Consider the following 21,226-nt stretch of genomic DNA (forward strand, 5'->3'; position numbering starts at 1 on the left):
AAATTTCATTCAAATGGTTTGGAGATACTTCAGCTTCTTTTAATAGCTAATTCATTCACTGGGAATCCATTAGTATGGATTTCAATGACATATTTTCTCTAAAGTACAGATTAAGTTATTGTTAGTTCAATATAAAATGACATAGTCTGATTTCAGAGGTGTTGCCTCTGTTTTAACATACAAATCCGAAGATTCAGAGTTGGGAAGCCTAGAAGTTACCTCTTCAATTCCTCTTATTTTGTATTAATTGGCTACATATGTGTCTTCTTGTCCAGACACATGAGCTTTTCCACAGCAAATACTTAAAAGTCAAATTGCTGGGTCATATCTTGTGCACATTTTCAATTTATTGAAGTAACATATTGCCTAAATGCTGTCAAACGTGTTTATACAATTCACTTTCCCATGAACAGTGCACTTATTCTCTCAAATTCTTGCTAGGATTTAGCATTGTCAGACTGACATTTTTGCCAATCAGATAGAGTATGAAATGGTATTTCATATCACTGTTATACTCTGCATTTCTTATTACTATAAAGGTAGGTAATTTTTCATATGTTTATTCGCTATAAGGGTTTCTTTTTTGTGAGTTGCCTGTTCTTATCTTTGGCCCACATTTCTATTGGGTGATTGAATTTCATTTATTAATTTGTAGACATTCTTTATACAACATGGGCACTAGCATTTCATTTTTTATATATGTTGTTTACACTTTCACCCAATGGCTTATGTGTTATGAGTACAGTTTCAATGTTGAGAAAATGATCTTATCTGTCTTTTTCTTATAGGTGTGATCATTATTATTTTGTTTTTAAAAACTCCTTCTTTAATCTAAAATCTGAACTATAATTTTTAAAGTTTTAAGGTTTTATATTTAATATTTTCCCATATTATGCAACACAACACTATCATATTGCAAATGAAAAAACTACTGTCATTAGATATTCAATGACATTATTCATATAATTAGCTAGAAACCAAAGCTCTTTAGAGATTTTAGGTTTTCCAACTGCTTAAGCCAACAGTGGTAGGATTGAAACTCAGAATTGTTGGTGAATCTGCTTCAAAGCAAAGTGGTTGGTTTGCAGAAGTGAGGGACTCTTATTAGTAATTTATTAGTCTCTAAAGCTCATCTTTTGTAGTCAAAGCCATGTATTTCTGTGTTCCTTTAACTTGAACATTTTGAATTCTTTTGCATAGTACTCAAAGAATACTGAGTCTGAAAATCCTGGGGCAATTTTCCTTAACCACAGGCAAAATAGCAGTAAACTGCAGTTCTTTTTAGTAAATCAAAGGCACTTAGCAAAAAATATTTATCTTTGTCATTCACACAGTAGCAACTCAATTCATTTCCTGTAAATCAGATTATTTGATAGTCTGCTAATGGTATGTAGTCAATCCTGTAGCTATACTTATCTGTTACTCACACATTGCTTGTGAATTTGTGCTGAAATAAAACAAAATGCAGAACAAATGAAAGTATTATTAATAAAGACAAAATAATTTACCAAAGTGAAAAAAATATGACATTTAGTATAACTCACTGCCCAATATTGGTGTATTTTTAATATTGTGCAATTTATATAATCTTACATGCACAAGGTCTGTCGTGACTAAAATTTGATCTTTTAAATTGGAAGCTATATTTGAAAAGTGTGTCTGAACAAAATAGACATGAATTCAAATAAGGTATCCGTGAATAAAGAGATTTTTGATAATGTTACAGAAGGCTTATTTTATACTATGATCATAATCAGCTCTGTTCTATTTAGACTGAGGCTGATTCAGGAAACATATTGTTTCTATTTTTCTAAATCAAGATTGACTATCTTCCTTCTATCTATATATCCTCTCAAATCTTTCTTAATTCTCCAGTGATTTTCCAGGGTTGTAAATTACCTTCTATGAATGTGGTAGCTGACTTGTCTTACATTCTGAAGCGGCTACATTCCTTATTATGACAAATTATGAAGAAAGCTTATTATAAAAAATCATAGGAGAAGCTATCACATAAACAATTAAACTTTTAAATGGCATGTAGTATATAAAGATGAGCTATATAAAGTGCAAGCCTTTGTATGCAATTCAACAGGAGCTAATTTAATCAAATACTACCCAATTATTGGTTGTTACAATTTAAGTACTTTCTTTCCAATGAGGCCTTTTTCTCTTTGCTAAACATATATCCTCCTTTCACATTTTAATTTTTTAGGTAATTGAATTAACTCCCATTTACCTCACAATAGCAGACAGAAATTAATACAGCCTATTTCTTAGAAAAATAATTTGAACCAATGATGACTCTGTTAGAATTAACTTTGAATATTATATACGGTATTTATATCATCACAACCTTTATGTTTACAATATTAGCAGGAACATTTTTCCAGATGAGAGACACAGTTCAGGTTTTATTTGTTTTAAAATTTTGAATTATAAAACATATCATAGTTTTTGTTAAAACCAGAATTAGCAATACAATAATAAAAATTTTAATTTATAATATTATCACTGAAATTTCAACTGAAATATATATTCTACTTATTCCAGGCATTACTGTATTGTCCTGACAGAAATGGGCACAGCTTCAAAAAATATCAAATTCAGGAGCACAAAGATCTGGGAAAAGCTATATCTTTTTTATTACTACAAGATTATAGGGAAAAGCTCTTTACCTGTTTTTCTAACATAATCTTTGCCCTCACCAAAATATTCATCCTTGTACTGAAATATAAAAATTTTAAATTAAAATAAAAAAGATTCTACAAATAAAATACTTTGAAAGCTTCCAGGAAAGAAGAATGACAATGAAATTCTTCTTACAATCTAAGCCCTACAATTGGACAATAATATATAATAATTCAACATATTCTATATCAAAAATAGTTTTGTAAAAGTAATATGTGGTTTGCCAATCTATATCCTCATATATTCAGTTTTTTCAAGCTTTTTTTTCCTTACACGGATAGGAAGAATCCACTCTAAAAAAACTGTGCTTAGAACAAAATAAAATGGAAGCAAATGAATAGTACATGAAGGAATTTTAGAAATAAAGACATGAATAACTTCACTGTTAGGAATATCTATTTTCCATATTAGGTGATAAAAATAAAGGTCACTTTGAAATACTTCCTTCAAATGACTATATCTATATTCTAATCTTCAACGTCATGAAAAATTGTCATTATATGAAAAGAATGAATGTTTTTGTTTTCCTGTATAGGGCTTTGTGGTCTGAAAGACCTTGTTTGAAATCTAGATGTTGCCTTTAATAGTCATGTGATCTTGGACAAGTTACTTTGACTACCAAGAAACTCAGTGTCTTCATGGATATAAAGAAAATGGATAATAAATAATGAACAGAGTACAATATGCAAATAACTACACACACACTAAAGGAGAAACACCAAATTTATCAACAAATATAAGGAGGCATATTGTGTTCTATCAGAGAAAAGAACACCAGCAACTCCTAAGTTGGAATCTTCACACTTAGCTCTAAAAATAGGAATTTTTAAAAATTACATCCTCAACAAGTTACATGAAACAAATAGTAATATTTTAGAGCTAAGTGGAAATATTCTATAGCACTTATATTTAGAATTTATCAAGGTAGCTCACTGCAGCTTGTTTGATTCACAATAGAGGTAAGAAATACTGCTCATAATATGTGAGGTAATAACGTAATAAATCAATAAATGTGAGGAAATTAAATAGAATTTTTAAAACCTCTCTTTTTAAAAGGATCTATGAGAGCTTTAGGTTAACAATAATAATAAATACAAACTGTTTATTATTGTTTAGTTGGCTGTGAGAGACTGGATTACTTGGATGAGTCATATCAGAGACAAAGTTGAACACAATGCATAAGAAGGACGTGCTGAGTAAGCAATAAGAAGATTTTTTTTTTTCTTTTTCAGATCCTGCCAACAATTTATAGCCAAGGACCTTTGCCCTGGATTGATGGACATCAATATTTCATATATTTCATTTTGCCACTTGAATGGAGACTTAACTCTGAAAATTATTTGGCTTCCTTGGGTTAAAAACCTGGATATTAACAGCCTTGTTTAATTATCTGACTCAGCATCTCACTTAAAAAATCTGAGCCTATTTTGCCTTTGTGTTATTAAACTGATTTTCCTGACACAGGCTTCTTTATTTTATTGTTCCTTTTCTGATTGTGTCTATCAATAACATGTACATATATATCCTTTGTGTATATATATATATATATACACACACACATGTTCTTTGTGTGTATATATATATACACACATATATATACACATATTCTTTGTATATATATATCCTTTGTGTATATATATATACACACACACACAACGCTGTTGCCTCATTTACACAGAATATAAAGAACAAAATTATAGATATACTAGACATAAATATAACAGTAATTCTCAAAATAAAAATTTACCTATGTCATTGAATACTTATATTTGCATTCATATCAGTATAATGCTTGTTCAAAATAAAAACAGTTTGTTATTTGGTTACTCTGATTTGTTAACTTGCATAGCTAACATTATTAACTGTTTTTGCAAATTTCATAAGTAGATGTCAGATTATATTAGGAGCTGGTTAATATTTACAACCAATGATTTTATAATCCTTCAGAACAGCAAAGCTTTGGGGCAATACAGACTATTTTATGCACATGAGTCAAATTATATTTATTGACATTAATAAACTACAGTGAATGAGTATGAGTGTTTTGCCCTAGTAGCTTTAATTTATATAAATCATTAATTGCAGTGAAACATCACTTAGATTTTTTTCATTTGCATTTTTTCTTTAAAAATATAAAAGCAAAATATGTTTAGAAGCCTGAATATTAATGGGATGGCAGGTGATTTATTTTGAAGTTTCTTCTGCCTCAGTGACCAACCTCCTGGGAAAGACAATAAATGCTCTGAGAAAACTTCTGTTAAAAACGGTTCTGAGCCACATCCCTGCTCCACTACATAACTGGTTATTTAGAAGAGCTGTCTGAATGGGAATAGTGTTCTCTAAGCTTCTGAAGGGAGAGGACAGGACTTAGAAGAAAAGTGAAGGCAGTGTTTGCTTATGTTATTATCTAAGGTAGGGAGAAGAAATATATTACCTTTATTTCTTTGATGCTAAAACATGGTTATAAATCAAAAGTGGGAAATACAAATAAGCAGATGCAATGTGCATTTAATTTCTAATTTAGAAGTGACAATTCAGTTTTATTATTTTGTTTTTTTGTTAGCCTCCAGGGTAGCACAATCTATTATTATTTATTTTACTTGGCATTCAGTTAACCACTTCATTCTTCCCACCGCTGCAAAATAAAAATGAAAACAAAACTTTGGTAGTGAATGATGGATTTTAATATCTGATTATTTGAAGGCACTAGCAAGGACAAGTTTTCATTTTTTAGAAAGTATAAGTGAACTTCTGAATAAAACAATAATAATAATTACGTTCAGGCCCTGTTGTAAGCAATTTACATATTAATATATTCATTTACTCCTCTCAAGGACCTTCTGAAGTGACAACTATTTATTTACCTATTGCCTAGACCCTGAGAAGTTAAGCAATTTGCCAGAGGTCTCTGGATTAAAACTCAGGTGTCCATTCTTAGGACTATTAATGCAAAACTAAAATGAGTAGGTCAACTACTTGCAAATATTTATTTGATAGCAGCATCTTTCCTCTCTTTATCAACCATACTCCTAACAGGTGGGGTCACTTTTCAGTAGGTAGTAATGCCACTAGCTACGAGCCAAAATTTACCCTTAAAAATCTATGAAAATAAATCCCTTGTCATAGGAAATCGCAATTTTACCAATTACATATATTTACTGAGAATGCTTCTGCAGATTAATAAAGGTCTGAACTCTGAAAAGAGAATCCATCAGCATTTATAAATAAGTGCCACACATCTACAGATCAGTCTTCCTATATATAACAACTAAATTTGGCTTAAATAAATATACCCTTACTAGTCAGATCTCTATGCATAAAAATCTAAATCAAATTAACTTGTGTGGGAGGTTGACAAGATGGAGGAAAGGAGATCAGGGAAAAATAAAAACCCATGATGTTAGCCAAGCAATTATTCCAGAAGAAAACAAAATGCCCTTTTTTCTAATTCTACCACTCAAATTGAATATTTTTACAATAACTTCAGGGCTGGGGTGGGAATGGGGCATTCTTTTGTGATTCAAAGATCCATATTGGTAAGAGCTACTTAGCAAAACTTGATTTTCAAATGGAAGTCTCTAACCTCATTCTAACTAATTAAATAAAAAGAAAATGAAAAATATAATATTTATGATGAGATAAAGCCAATAGCTAAAATATTTATGATGACATAAAGCCTAACAAATATAATATTTACAATAAGATAAAGCCTAATTTCAGAAAATATCCTAATTTCTACATAGAGTTAATAAAAAAGTAGAAATATTTAACAATTCATGCCACTGTCAGGGGAAATGTCTCAGTAAACATTTCATTTTTGGATCAAACTGAAGTTTTAGAGGTACTGTTAATCTAAATAGTTCAAGGCTAGGCACAGAGGCTCTTGTCTGTAATCCCAGCACTTTGGGAGACTGAGGCAGAAGGATTGCTTGAGGCCAGGACTTCAAGACCAGCCTGGGCAACATGGCAAAACCCTATCCCTAAAAAAAGTTAAAAAAAAAGAAAATGGTGTGGGAGCCTCTAGTTCTAGCTACTCAGGACACTGAAGCATGAGGATCACTTGAGCCCAGGAGTTCGAGGCTTCACTGAGCTATGATCATGCTATTGCACTCCAAACTGGGTGACAGAGGGAGACCCTGGCTCAAAAAAATAAAAATAGCCGGGCGTGGTGGCTCACGCCTGTAATCCCAGCACTTTGGGAGGCCAAGGCGGGTGGATCACGAGGTCAGGAGTTCCAGACCAGTCTGGCCAACATGATGAAACCCCGTCTCTACTAAAAATACAAAAATTAGCCGGGTGTGGTGGTGTGTGTCTGTAATCCCAGCTACTCAGGAGGCCGAGGCAGGAGAATTGCTTGAACTGGGGAGATGGAGGTTGCAGTGAGCTGAGATCATGCCACTGAACTCCAGCCTGGGCAACAGAGCAAGACTCTGTCTCAAAAATAAATAAATAAATAATAAAATAAATAAAAGTAAATAAATAGATAAATAGCTCAAGATAAGATTTGACCTGCAGAAATTATTGGTAGGAGATATGGGTGGCAAAGACTACTCTAGCTACAAGTCCTTTCCACCACCACCAGAAAGTTGGAGTTACTAGAGATTTGAATTAGATTTCCAACAGCCCTGGGAGGAGACTGGGGATTGAGTGCGGACTACACCTTCAAGGTATGAGCAAAATAGTAAATATTTAAATGAACCAATGAATAAACCATCCTGAAGTCCTATGAGTTTGTAAAAACTTGGGTCTGGCCTAGAGTTCATCTTTGTTGAAACTCTCTATAATCAACCATCACCTTACAGCTCTTCTAAAGCTCCTTCTACTTGTGTATGTAGTTGGATCGCTAGTTAACTTGATAGTAGTGCTGGCCTAATGGCCTCAAGGAATTCTGAATTTGTCTAAGTGTGTAACATTGTGCCAAACAAGTTGGCTGGAGAAAAATATTTGAAAATGTACAGAAAACATTTTGTGAAACACCTTCATATTTATAGATATTCAAAGTACAATTTTAATAAAAGATTTTAAAGAGATAAAGTGATGAAACAACAAACTTCCAAAAAGAATATAAAGGAATTAATATACTCATTGAAAATTATTATATCAATAAATCTTCCAAGGTTTCACATGCTTCCAAGGAGTAAAATCCCAATAGTAATCAAATTTATCACATTGGGAAATCTAGAAAGGTAATCTCATACTTATGATACAACAAGCTGATTCAAGAACAGAATATTTGAGATGGTTTAAAAAAATAAATACCATTGAAAAGTAGTTCTACACTGCATGATGTATTCTTTATTCCTAATGGATCCTAAAGATGATAATGATTGATTCTTGTTTGTAAGAATAGATGATAAGACATACAAAATTTTAAAATAATACTCTTTTAATGAATTGACCAGTGGAATGAACAGGGAAGAAAACCTAAAGTAAAAATAGGACTAATTTTTGGACAACAGCTTCTCATTTTCAAGGGTCAGAACTATCTTAAAGACAAAAATAAGAGATTCAATACATCTAACTTACAAAGAAAGGAAAATGGAGTCTGAATTTAAAAAAAAAAACACTATCTATAAAAAACTAAAGGGGAAGTTAGAATATATGAAGATGTAAAGATGTAGTATCTAGATTTTTATTTTAGTAATAGAGAATATAATCTTTTGAATAAACAGAAGTGAATAATTATGTTGCTTAGGTGACTGTTTATCTGAAAAGATGAATCTTCGATGTCACCTACCTAAATATGATACACACGCCTGAATGCAGGGAAGATAGGACCCTGGGAAATAAGACAAGATTAAAGAAGGAGGTTAAAGACTATCTTCAGAGACATAATATGAAGAAATAAAATTTCAAGTAGTCCACTCATGTAAGATAAAAAAATAAGATGAGAATAAAACTAGGAGTTTCTGACTTGATGGGGACTAAGAAATTAATCCAGGAAATGAAGATCACTATGATTTCTAGCACGAATAAAGTCACTTAAGTGAAAGGAAGAATATATATCCTGATGAAATGATCACTACCTGGGCACCCTTTAAATTATAAATGCAATTTAATTCTCTACACAAAGTCATCATTAAATTAATTTATTCAATGTCACAAGAAATTGTATACCCTTCCTTTAACAGCTGTATGAAATATCTTTTAAAATTAGAGATTTTGATAAACAGACTTAAACATATGACTGGCCAATATAAACTAATATTATTTCCTTTAAATATATTTCAAATTGATCCAGTTACCCACAAATCACTATATTCAAAGTTGATTAAATTCTTGAGAAGCAATTAAAAAGGAAGAAACTAGTAGCGTTATATAGTGATTAACTTTAAGCCCATAAATAGTTTGCATTCATAGCAGTTTTTACTGAACTGACACACCTTACTATCTTTACATGAATTTAGACAACAATATTAGACAAAATAATTTTACATATTTTGTTTATCCTAATATACATACAATTCATCATTAAAATCATATTACCTCATTCTTTGTTTAATCAATAATTATTCAATGGCTTCCGGGATCATTAAATGAAAGATAGTTCTATCAATAAATCTGATAGGTAAGGACAGTTCTCTTTCTTGGAACATGCAGTAAATTTTCTTATATATGGAATTGTTTAAAGAATACAGAAAATCAGTCATATGTAAGCAAATTAATCCTAGGTTATGGAGGCGTTTGTAAGTAATTTGTTCTTTATGATTTAAAAGTAATGTCAAAAAGTTAGAATACTCATATTAAAAGAAATTTTCACAAACTAAACATTAAAACTAAATTGAAAAAGATAAGAATACTTGAGAGATATTGTCTAAATTAATATATTCTAGCCAATAAAAACAAACTAATAACGAAACAAAATACCAGGAGGTAGCTCTTTTATTTTAATACATTTTCTTCGTATTTGGAGGAATATTCTCACTCACTATTCTTACTAATCAAGAAAAAGTGATGTAGATAATTTTAAATCATCACTAGTTTATAGTTACTATATTGTTGCCCCAAATAACACATGAAACTCAATTAAGATTATATTAAAACATGGATCCCTGCATCAAATTCAATTTTGACACTGCCCGTCCTAACTTCTTCATATAGATAAGATGAAACTTACTTGAGTACAAATAATTGAGAGTACTAGCATCTGAATCTTTCTGAATCATAAGCCATAATTATTACATTATTTCTTCCTAAGTAGCATAAAATATAACAAAAAACTAACAGAAATAAGTTAAAAACAAAATAATAATTCTAGTTTGGGGATACAAAATAATAATATCGATCATAAAAATACCTTAAATTCATGCAAATGCCTCCTTCCCAGATAAAACTATATTCTAAATATTTCCCATTGCTGACTGTAGTAGCCTCTTAGTCTCCACAAATGTTGCATCTAGTCATTTTTACTGCAGCAAAATGAATTCTAATCATATCCCCACACATACACACACAGAAAGAGAGAGAGGTTGAGAGAGAAAGAGAAAGAGAGACAGAGAAAGGGAGAGAGAGAGAATGCAAAGATCAAGGAAAAAAAGTCAACCACAAACAAAACAATAGATTAAGGGAACGTCATTTCTTCATTTCAAAAATCTAAATGCCACCCAGGGAGCACTGAACCACAAGCACATACACAAAAATCATAATATACCCAAAAGTATCCTTTCTCCTATATTTTTAAATATCCAATATTATCCAGATAAGGCTTTTAGATATTAAGACGTGATTTTTTCCAAGTACACAGGTTGCCTTAAGTATGTATTAGACAGTATACTTTTACTTCTGCAAAGACTATGAAATTGCTTTATATCTAAGACAATGTGGAACTCTATGATGCTTAGCCGACTATACAGCCACATAATTGCCCATTTTCACTGCTTCCAATGAGGCCTGACAGCTCTCCAGTTTATAGCAGCAGCAGATGACTAGGAAAAAAAGTTTTTTATTTTCTAATTTCCTTTTGGAAAAGACTTCTGGAAAATTCAGGATTTTTTTAAAGCAGCTTATGAATAATGGAACACATTGCTACACTCAACCAAGTTTTATGTTCTTACAATGTTTCTATCACGTGGAACAGGTTCAGAAGTTGCAAATAAAGCAATGAATTTAAGGACTTCTTAAAGTAATCAGAAAAGTAATAAATATGAAAAATTATTTCTAATTACCTCTGTTGAGTGACGCTGAACTGTTTATGTCTCCAGTAATAAAGGAAGACTCTGACTGCTTTCGAACCGTGTCATTCCACATTCTACGGATTCGGCTCTGGGTGGGGGAAAAGGCAGAAAGAAAATGAACTCATGATGCAGTGAATTTTCACACAAATCATTCTTTTATTTTCTGTCATAATTATATGAGACCTTTGTTTCTAGCATTTGGCAAATAGACAACTACATGTTTGCAGTACAGTAGCATGAGAACATCAGAAATAACTTTCATGATAATACATGGTTCTCATTAACTGTATTCCTAAATGCCTATATACCAAAGATAAGTATAACCATGAAAAAAGAAATAAATGTAAAGTACTATACCAATTTAAATATGTTGAATATATACAGAGGTATATATCTTCGGACAGAATTAGAAAATTTTAATTTCCAAGGTAAAACAAATTATTTTTACTATAACTTTTATTGGAATGGGAATGTTTAACTATGCATTAAATTGCCAGTTCTAACAAAAGATTTAGTTTAAGAAATCAGCATCTTGCAAAAGAGTTTGCTAAGAAAAGAAAATAGAACATTATTAAAATGCTACTGAACTTAAATTTTCCATAACTTTTAGAGGAAGATCAATGTAATTTTAGGAATTACATAACTATCCTGACTTTTCTTTCTTTGAAGAAGATAAAGTTAGTTGATTCATTGCTTCCATAGGAAGTTTTATAGATAACTAAAAATTCTCAAATTATTATTGACATTCTTAAATTCAAATTTCTAAGGGTCAGATATTATAAACTTTTTCCATTGGGGGATTTTTTTCTTTTTTATTCTGTTATATCAGTTTACTGAGTTATGGGTCAAAAAAGTATTAACAATCTTGTGAGGAAGAAACAAAATATTTTCAGAAGTTTTTCCAAGGCTGAAATAGTTATAAGAAACATTGCTACTACTTATGAAACCATGCCTACAATGGGTTATGTTCCAAATACATTTGAACTCCTTGAATAATGGGAGTAACCAATCTTAGAATATTAGACAAGTGATTTTATGAATCTTGAAACATGCTTATTCTTCAGAAATATTGTTGTATATCACATTTTCCCTAGGTTGACAAATGCGTGCATGCACACACACACAGACACAGACACACACAGAAAACTAATAAACGAAAGGACAATGTTGGGAGCCAGTCTCTCACATTTGTTTTATTAGTTGGTTAATTAATTAATTAAAAATATTAATTACCCTCTATTGCCTGCCAAATACTAACTTATAAGATACAAATGTGAAATGTAAGCACAAAATGTCTTGACCCTTATGGAGATGTTAAACTAGGAACAGATTAGTCAAATTATCACAAAAATAAATGCAAAAGTACAATATGCCCACAAATCTCCATATAGTCATTAAATATTATAGCTGAAATATGATCAACCAAAATGACTGTCAATGGTAGGATGGATGAATAAACTATAAATCATATAAAACAAAGAAAATTAAAAGCTCATAGCCTCCTGCAGTAATGTAGATGTCTTGGGAACAAAGGAAAACATAAAAGAGTATGTACTAAATGATTTCAGGTGAATAAGTATCAAAATATGCAAACTAAAATGTGCTATTGAAAGCTAAGATAGTGGTTATGTTTGGAGCTTAATGATTGAGAGGGGTTCAAAGGGTTTCCAAGGTATTCTCAGTATACTAATACTTGGCCTGGGAAGTGGTAATAATTAATTGTGCCATACACTTATGTTTTGTATACTTTTGTGACTATTCATTATACTACAGAATTTTTAAAGATTTTTACCAATTATACCATTTTTTTTTTTTACCATATATTAAGGGATATGTCCTTGTCTAGGGAGTCTGAGAACAATGCAGACTGAAGAAGTAACATTTTATCTGGGAGTTGATGAAGTTATTATTGTTAGGTGATATTTATATGAGCTGTCCCCATTATCTCATCTCCTATTAATCTCCCCTGTCTGTTCTAGCTGCACCTGTCCCCTTGCTGTTCTCTAACATGCCAGGCATGTTTGTGCCTCAGAGCTTGGCAATGTTGGTTGTTTTCTCTGTCTGGGGTGCTCTTCTCCAGAGACAGGTATGCATAATTCCTTTATTCTTTTAAATTTAAAATATTTTTTTCTGAAGGTATAACACCCTACTTAGAATTGTAGGCTACCCACACAATCCAATCACATCTCAGTCCCTTTTCCCCTACTACATTCCCCCAACAGTCACTAACATCTCCTATAATACCATGTATTATATAATTATTTCTTACATTTATATTTAATAGCTATCCATTTAATGTCTAATATTTAATGTCTTATGTCTGCATTAGGCTTGAGGCTCTATGAAAACAGAATTTTTGTCTTTTTTGTTCATTGAGGTACATATACTTGGCATATACATACATAGTGTATGTATATTATATATGTGCATGTGTGTGCATATACATCTATATAAATTAATTTTTTCTATGCTCTCTTTTCCATACTATATACCTTTCATATATTCACCCATCAAAACCTCACAAGAACTCCATGAGGTAGGTAATACCATACATTAGAAAAACCGAAGCACAGCAGTTAATGAACATGTCCGATGGCACAGACCTTATAACCAGCATTGGAATGCAGTCATCTGGCTCCTGAGTGCAGGAGGTTAACAACTCACTGCACTATACCAAATATAGTTTAAGAGGAAAAGGAGAAAAAGGAGAAGTATTGCAGGCAGAGGAAAAGGTATATAGTATATGGCACAGAGGCCACACTTATAACCAGGAAGGGTTTCAGAATATGGGAGCGAAAAACCCAAGTCAGAGAAGACTACACACAATAAAATACCATTTTTAAACAAAGGTTTAATAAAGGAATGCTGAACAAGATTTTTTGGAAGGAGAGAAATGATTAGAATAAGTTGCGGGAATGGAAAAACAAAATTTAGGAGCCTTTCTGGAGGAAGGCATAGGGATTGGTTAGGGAGGTTAAATAAAGAGGAAAACATAATGAAAATGTTCTATTTCCTAGGTTGGATGTTGAGTTCACAGGTGTTCATCTTATTAAAATGTTTCAATATTTCATATACATATTTCACTTTTTTATTTTTCAAATATTATATAATAAAAAGCAAATATATCTAAAAATCAATAAAATATATGAAAGATAAATGACAAAACAATTACGAGAAAGTCAAAAGATATTATTTCAGTCCATAGTTTAAAAAAAGTTACACCCATTTCTGTGAATATATGTTTGTGTGACTGATGCATATTATAAAACTTTTATAAGTGATTAGGACCAGGAAGTAAGTTTGGAGGAGCAAGAGGTGAAGAGGATTTTTACTTTTTAGTCTTGGCCATCATCCCCTGCATTATCCACAATGTAGCAACATAATGTTTACTACATGCGGATTATATCCTGTCACTTTCATTTCTAAAGTATCTCACTGGCTATCCAAAGTAATCATAATAAAATGTAATTTTCATACTGTTACACATACCTAGAGATCTGTCTCTTCCCTTTTTCCTTGACTTTCTATCTCATTCTCCCTCTAACCTACTTTGGCCAATATTTTTTGTAAGTTCTCCAAACCGTAAAGGCTTTGCATTAGCCATTTTCTCACTTAGAATTCTGTTTCCCTGAATTTCCTTTTCTCCTTTCATTTAGAATCTTGTAACTCAGACTTTGGCATAAGTATCACTTCCAAAGGTAGTCTTTCTCCAGCATTTAATCCAAGTAGCCACCTGGCTAATTGACATCATCATATTTTTGTTCTCCGTCAGCTCTCCCATTTGATATTTTTGTTGGGTTGTTTGTTATTAATACGTTTTCTGTCTCCCAACACTAGAATAAAAGTTCCAGATCACAAGGGGAAGTTATATGTCTTTTAACCATTTTATCCCCAGAGATTAGAAGATTGATGGCATTATATAGGAGGCACTCAATATTTCTAAATAAAAAATCATAATATATAGAGATAGTTATTTTAGAAGTGCTCTTATGTGAAAGATGCATCCATACTCCCCAAATTTTGTCTTAATATCAATATTTTAGCATTTGCTTATGGGTGGCCATAATTAGTGGGAAATGTATTTATTAGTCTTACCTAAACAAATAATATAGATTTAAGTAACTATAACCTTACATAGGCTTGGCTGGTCATAGTTAATCAGAATTAGTATTATATTAAGTATAAGAAAAAATGTAAATTATTTTCCAAGAGTAGAATTGTGATATTACAAATTACAAGAGTAAGGAGAAAAATATGATACAACTTAAAAATATATATGATAATATTCTATAATAACAACAGTAATAAATGGTAGCAACCACCGTTTATTGAGCACCCACTATTTATTCTGTTTTGTGTATATTACTTCAATCTTCTTAGCAACTTAAGATGTCAGTATTTATTATCACCATTTTACAGATGGAAAAACTGAGTGTCAATGAAATTAGTAACTTGTTCTGTGTCATAGCTGGTACGTGGCAAGGCCAGGATTCAAAACAAGGTATACCCACCCACAGAGTTTATTATTATTCCATTGAGCTGCACTGCCTTAACTTGTAGTTTAGAAGTATTGCTAAACATTGCACAATTCTGTCGTAAAGTAGTAAATGAGACTCCTAAATATTATTATAATATTAATGATATATGTCAATAAAATGACTATCGGATGGTGGCTGATGAGCTCAGTAATGTGAAAAGCATGCGGGATCTAATCATGCTGGATGATATAGGGAATCTTAGCAATATCAATTGAAAAGTCGTGGAAAAAGTTATTACAAAAAGAGGAAGAGCAAGGGATTATGAGTCTGAAAATAAAGGCATTAATTATAAAAGGGGCTCATGCTATAAGCATCATCCTGGTCTGCCCCCACTCTTATGTGAAAATTCAGATCTCTGTTTGGCAAATTTAGTAGTCCTAAACTCAGAAATTTCCATCCATCTGAGTTGGGACAATTGTTCTTCTGATTTGCAACTTTACAACCTCAGTGTGGTGTGTAAAAAATAAATCAAATTCAGATTATTAATAATCATGCAATTATATTTAAGTTTCATGATTGTGGTTAGTAAAATTATTTAACATAGCCTGATATTTTTGACAGTTATATGTTAGTTTTTAAAATTTTAATTGGAAATATTAGATTGATATTAAAGACATGGTTTTATTTGTAAGATTAAAATTCAATTGGTGAGGAAACTGTTTATGAAAACACTGGTCATCCATTAATTTATAACTGTGTTCAAGTGCTAGCTAGGTGTGTATGACTAGTCTGACAGTTGATGTGTTTGAGACAATCAGATATATTAAATTTATAAATGATATTTGAAAGGTATAAAGAAATTAAATTTTCTAAGCATATAAATGAAATTATTTAGGGAAATTTAATCTATTAAGTTTACAAGCCAATTGAAGATCCATCAAATAAAAAATGAAGCAATCACTCTTATTTTATATAAAATAACCAAATTTATGAAACAATAATTAGATTTATAGGTTAAGCTAAAAGAGTTAAGAAAAATTAATTCTTGATTTGTAAGTTTATTTATCAATTTAAACTCAAGCCTTCCTCAGAAAAATTTAATTGGCAACACTGAAAACATGCCTTTTTTTTCTACTGAATCATGCAATCTTAAAAACACACACTAGTCTGGGTGACTCACAACTATAATCCCAGCACTTTGGGAGGTCAAGGCAGGCGGATCACTTGAGGCCAGGAGTTTGAGACCAGGCTAGCCAACATGGCAAAACACCATCTCTACAAAAAACACAAAAATTATCTGGGCATGGTGGCACACGCCTGTGGTCCCAGCTACTCAGGGGGCTGGAGGCTGACGTAGGAATATTGCTCGAACCCAGGAGGAAGGGGTTTCAGTGAGCTGAGATTGTACCACTGCACTCCAGCCTGGGCAACAGAGTGAGACTCTGTCTCAAAAAACAAATAATACTAGTTTGCTAGCTTGAACCAAACTCACTCATGACCTACACCACTCTATGTCTTTTATTTGACTGGCTCATCTTAACATCCAAGAGTTGCTAAAATTTCTATGTAATAATCTTTGAGCTGATACTGTGCCCTGGGAAAAATGGCACACAGTTTACCTAAAAGCTTAAAATTTTTCTGGTAGGGTACTATGCTGCTATGTCTAGTGCTGGGCGAATGGGAGTGGAGCTTAGACTAGGTATGTTAATAATGTTGTTGTAGTATTCTTCACTGCCCTGACTTTTCTTCAACTTCTCAGCACATAATATAGTTGAGTCATAGTTATTTTTACTAAACATACCATATTATATGTAAATTGTGTCAGTTTGTGATAATTATTATACTAGTTAGAAGAATTATAAGAATTAGAATCATATCAATATATCATATTTCTATATATATGAAATGTTACTTTCTTTGAATTTTGGGTGAAATGGCAAATTCCTTTCTTTACTTGCTGCATTTATTGAACTGAAAACAATCTGAAGTCATTATTATGCAAACTTCAAATTTGCAGACTCAAATTTCATCATATTATTACAGTTTTAGTTTCTTCCATTTCTGTCAGAATCATTCCCATGTGAGACACAGTGAAACAACAAAAACAAACGATGTGTTAAACACAGGCTAGAAATTAGCTCCAATCATAAGGGACAGTAACTGGTATAGTTAAGAATTACTTCATTTCAGTGAACAAATATTGTTTACCTGTGAGCCTGTGGAGTAGCGTCCAGGAGTTCGAGAACCAGATGTTTTCCCTGAACCAATGGAACTCTCTGTACTTTTGCCACTACAGCAATGTGTTCGCAGGCATTTCCCATACTCTTTTCGTACCTAGCCAATTAAATATTAACTTCTGTTAGCAAGTAATTCATTGCAGGTAGAAACAAAAGGAGACAATGTATGTGAGTTTTATTTTTAGATAATGTAATTATTTCCTTGCCCTACAGATGTAAGAAAGTCTGTTCAGCATATATTTTACAATACAACATAATTATATTCATACTGTCAAGCTTGAAATTTTGCCTAACTGGAGCCTTTTAAAACACACACACACACACACACACTCACACACCTCCCATCACATCATAGTGGCACTTTCTCTTAGTTCCAAGAACATATACTTAAGCCCATTGAAGATACTATTTTTAGCTTCATAAATTTGATATAAAGTAGCCTGTTGGTGCAAGGGCATTGTAGCTGTTGTTCTTTAGGTAGAAGCCTACTTAGGAAGTTACAGAGAGTGGGGTGGAGGAAGTAGGGTAAGAAGTGGGGGAGAGAGAAAGAGAGAGAGAGAGAAATATCAGAGAAAGTGAGAAAGCAGAGAAAAGATATTTAAAGACAGAAAATATGAATATGTTGGGCTAATCATTTATTCTAAATTTATATTTCTCTGAAGTTTATTTCTCTTAAAAGAGATCAAATGTTCAAATTGAGAACAAAAATTCAAAAGATTGTAAATTTTGTCCTTCAAAATAGTTCTACTCAATAATCACAGAGAAATATAATTACTTTATAGCATTCTTGATTAAATACTTAATCTTGGTTGTAGTATAAAATTACAGGGAAAAAGAAGAGTTTTAGCTGATGTTTTCAAGCAGAGAAATATATCAACTTTTGGTAAAAATTTTATCATGTCTAAAATTTTTATTACCGCCTATTTAATTGAACAAGGCATATAAAAATAAACAGTAACTGCCTTAAATCACATATCTATTACCAATAACAACAAAGGGACATCTTATTATATCAATTATATATTCAGGAATTTATATTATGAAACAACATCATGTATATAAACTATTCTTAAGCCTTTATGTATTTGATTTCGCATTAGTGCATTTTTTCCACAACTTATGATAATGTAATATTCAAATAAGATTTTATTTAAATCAAAGTTTTGAACATGTGCTTTAAAAAGGGATGTTATTTAGAATCAAAAGCAAAAAAGGTATGTAAATGATACATTAAATTTAGTATTCCAAATGGGAACATTTCATCTTATCATTGTAAAATTCATTGTGTCAAAGATATAGGAGAATTAAAGACAGAACATATACAGATTTGCTCAAAGAACTCACGTTTATTGAGTGCTTATTATGTGATAAGAACAATGATAGAGATAGGGTCAGGTGACTCAAGCATAGAAGAGGAGTGCCTGCGGGAAGTAGGTGTGGGAGGCCAAGAAGGGCTTCTTGGGGAAGAGGGCTTCCCAGAAAGTCTTCAAAAGAGTGGCTGGAATTAATTTACAGAGTGAAGTTGAAATAAAGGATAGGGGAGAAGAGGAGAAAAAGGCATTCTCACCATAAAGAATAGAACGAAAAAACAGGGTTATGATGTGCTGGTCTTTAAGGCCTTTCTCTGCTCTGGTATGGCAAAATTACTTATTTTTAATGTACTTAAAATGCTATTGATTTGTTTTGCAACCAGTCTCTTCTGTGCTACATTTATCAATGATTAGAATTAGAGATAATTATTTTTGTTTAGTGTTTACAAGTCAGTTCATATTTTGCGTATTTTAAAAAAAGAAATTGGGCTGTAGCCAGTTATGTGTGTTTCTATGATGCATCTGTAGGGAGGGTGAAAAGAAGAAACTTCTACTTTTTAACTATTATGTGTCAGGAATTGTGCTAGGTATGTCCCTCAAAATGACTCTGAAAATAACTATTACCTTCATTTTATAGATGAGGAGATTGAAATGGGTTAAGCAATGAGAGTAAACCACAAGACTGAAAAGTCAAGCAATGTGCCTTAGGAGAAAAATCTAAACTTCATGGGTGCTCTATGAACAAAAAGCTCTAAGATGCCACATTTGAAACATGAAATCACTGACCAGCACAGGCATTGTATATTACTAATATTATCATTAAAGTAATCTATTAATTATCTCCTTCTTTGTGTCTGGAAAGAATGAGGACAAATGCTTTAATTAGAACTTGAGAAGGCTTAAAATAATCTCTAACCAAAAGTAAGCATTATCAATGATAGTTTAGTAATTTCTACTGATTTATGAAGCATCTCTAAGAACCTAAACTTTGATCATAACTTCCCCCTGCAACATCCCACATTATTTTCCTGAGGTACACAGCAAAATGGTATATTTCCTTCTAGATGAGAAAGGGTATTTGAATGAAGTGATGTAAACCTAAACAAATATTTCAGTAAAATGAGGAATAAAGGCAAAGAAGAGAGAAAGAGAACCACTCTCCCTCCTGTTACAAAATCAGCAATATTGTTTAAGCCACAATAATTCATCGTGGGCTATTTGCATTTTCCAACAAAGATTAAATGTTCTGAACCGATAATATAAACAACCAGAAAATCAAGATATTTGGTGATGCCAAGTCTCGCATTAGCTACATTACTTACTGAATCATTATACTGACTTTATTTTGCTGTGATTTGATTTGAAATGGTAAGCATATGTCTTAAAAAGAAGAAAAAAAATAACATGGACCATGTCCAGGAAACATTTTTTAGATTACAAAAAAGCAGTTATTTGATTGTTCAATCATTTGCATATTCTGATCTACTATTTCACATGGCACTGCATCTTAGTTACCCTAGTCAGATGATATCCTATTTTAGTGTGATGCTGTTCTAGAATATAGAAGACAGGAAAGAGAATATACCTTACCAGTAAAATATTTCTGATATTTCTCATATCAGAAATAAAATGATCGTGGAAGCTCTGGGAATATATCAAATATTTGAATGTATGACAAAAGTAAAAGTGACCACTTTAATGTGACCAGTGGAAAACTGTTTACACAATCCATACTCAGAAAAAGACTGAGACACAAAAATTTTAATTTTATGAGTAAGTTGAAACAATCGACAAATAATTCAATAAGACAGCAATTTTCAAATATGAAATATTTCATATTTCTCTAATCAAAATATATAAGCAACTATACCAGTGATGGCATATTAGTGAAATTTAATCAGATGGCTTAAAAGAAAAAGTACATTTTTTTTTCAGTTTCAAAGACAAGTACATGACAGTTTTTATACAAAATAAAAACCAAAAATAATTATACGTTTTCTGTATTTTCTGATGTTGGCCCATATTCTTGACACCAAATACAAATGTGACCAAAGTTTTAAAATTCAAAACACAGAATGGATGAAAGAACAACATGTATTACTTGTTATTGTAAATCATGAAAATAAGCGTTCAAAATCAGGGCCTGGCAAGTTTTTCTATAAGGTCCAGATAGTCAATATTTTAAGTTTTTTGACTCAGGAGCCAAAATTAAGGATAGGGTGTATATACTTATTTTAAACTTTACGTATTGAAAATGTAGTAACCATTCCTGACTTCCTGGCTGTAAAAATAAAAGGCAGCTGGATGAATTTGGCTCATGAGCCACAGTTTCCGGAACT

At 31.7% G+C, this 21,226-nt stretch overlaps 1 protein-coding gene across 50 annotated transcripts in view; it reads right to left on the minus strand.

The window, feature by feature from the left end:
- The window catches only part of ADGRL3 (adhesion G protein-coupled receptor L3), an 861,998-nt gene that overhangs the window by 17,037 nt on the left and 823,735 nt on the right, over positions 1-21,226 (minus strand). For all 50 annotated transcript variants that reach the window (XM_054683087.1, XM_054683094.1, XM_054683080.1 and 47 more), the window contains 2 exons: positions 17,549-17,674; positions 10,854-10,950 (listed from right to left, as the gene is read on the minus strand). In XM_054683087.1, coding sequence (XP_054539062.1) covers positions 10,854-10,950; positions 17,549-17,674 — 223 coding nt within the window. The remainder of the gene's footprint in view (positions 1-10,853; positions 10,951-17,548; positions 17,675-21,226) is intronic.

Source organism: Pan troglodytes, chromosome 3, assembly GCF_028858775.2.
Source record: "Pan troglodytes isolate AG18354 chromosome 3, NHGRI_mPanTro3-v2.0_pri, whole genome shotgun sequence".
Lineage (NCBI taxonomy): Eukaryota > Metazoa > Chordata > Mammalia > Primates > Hominidae > Pan > Pan troglodytes.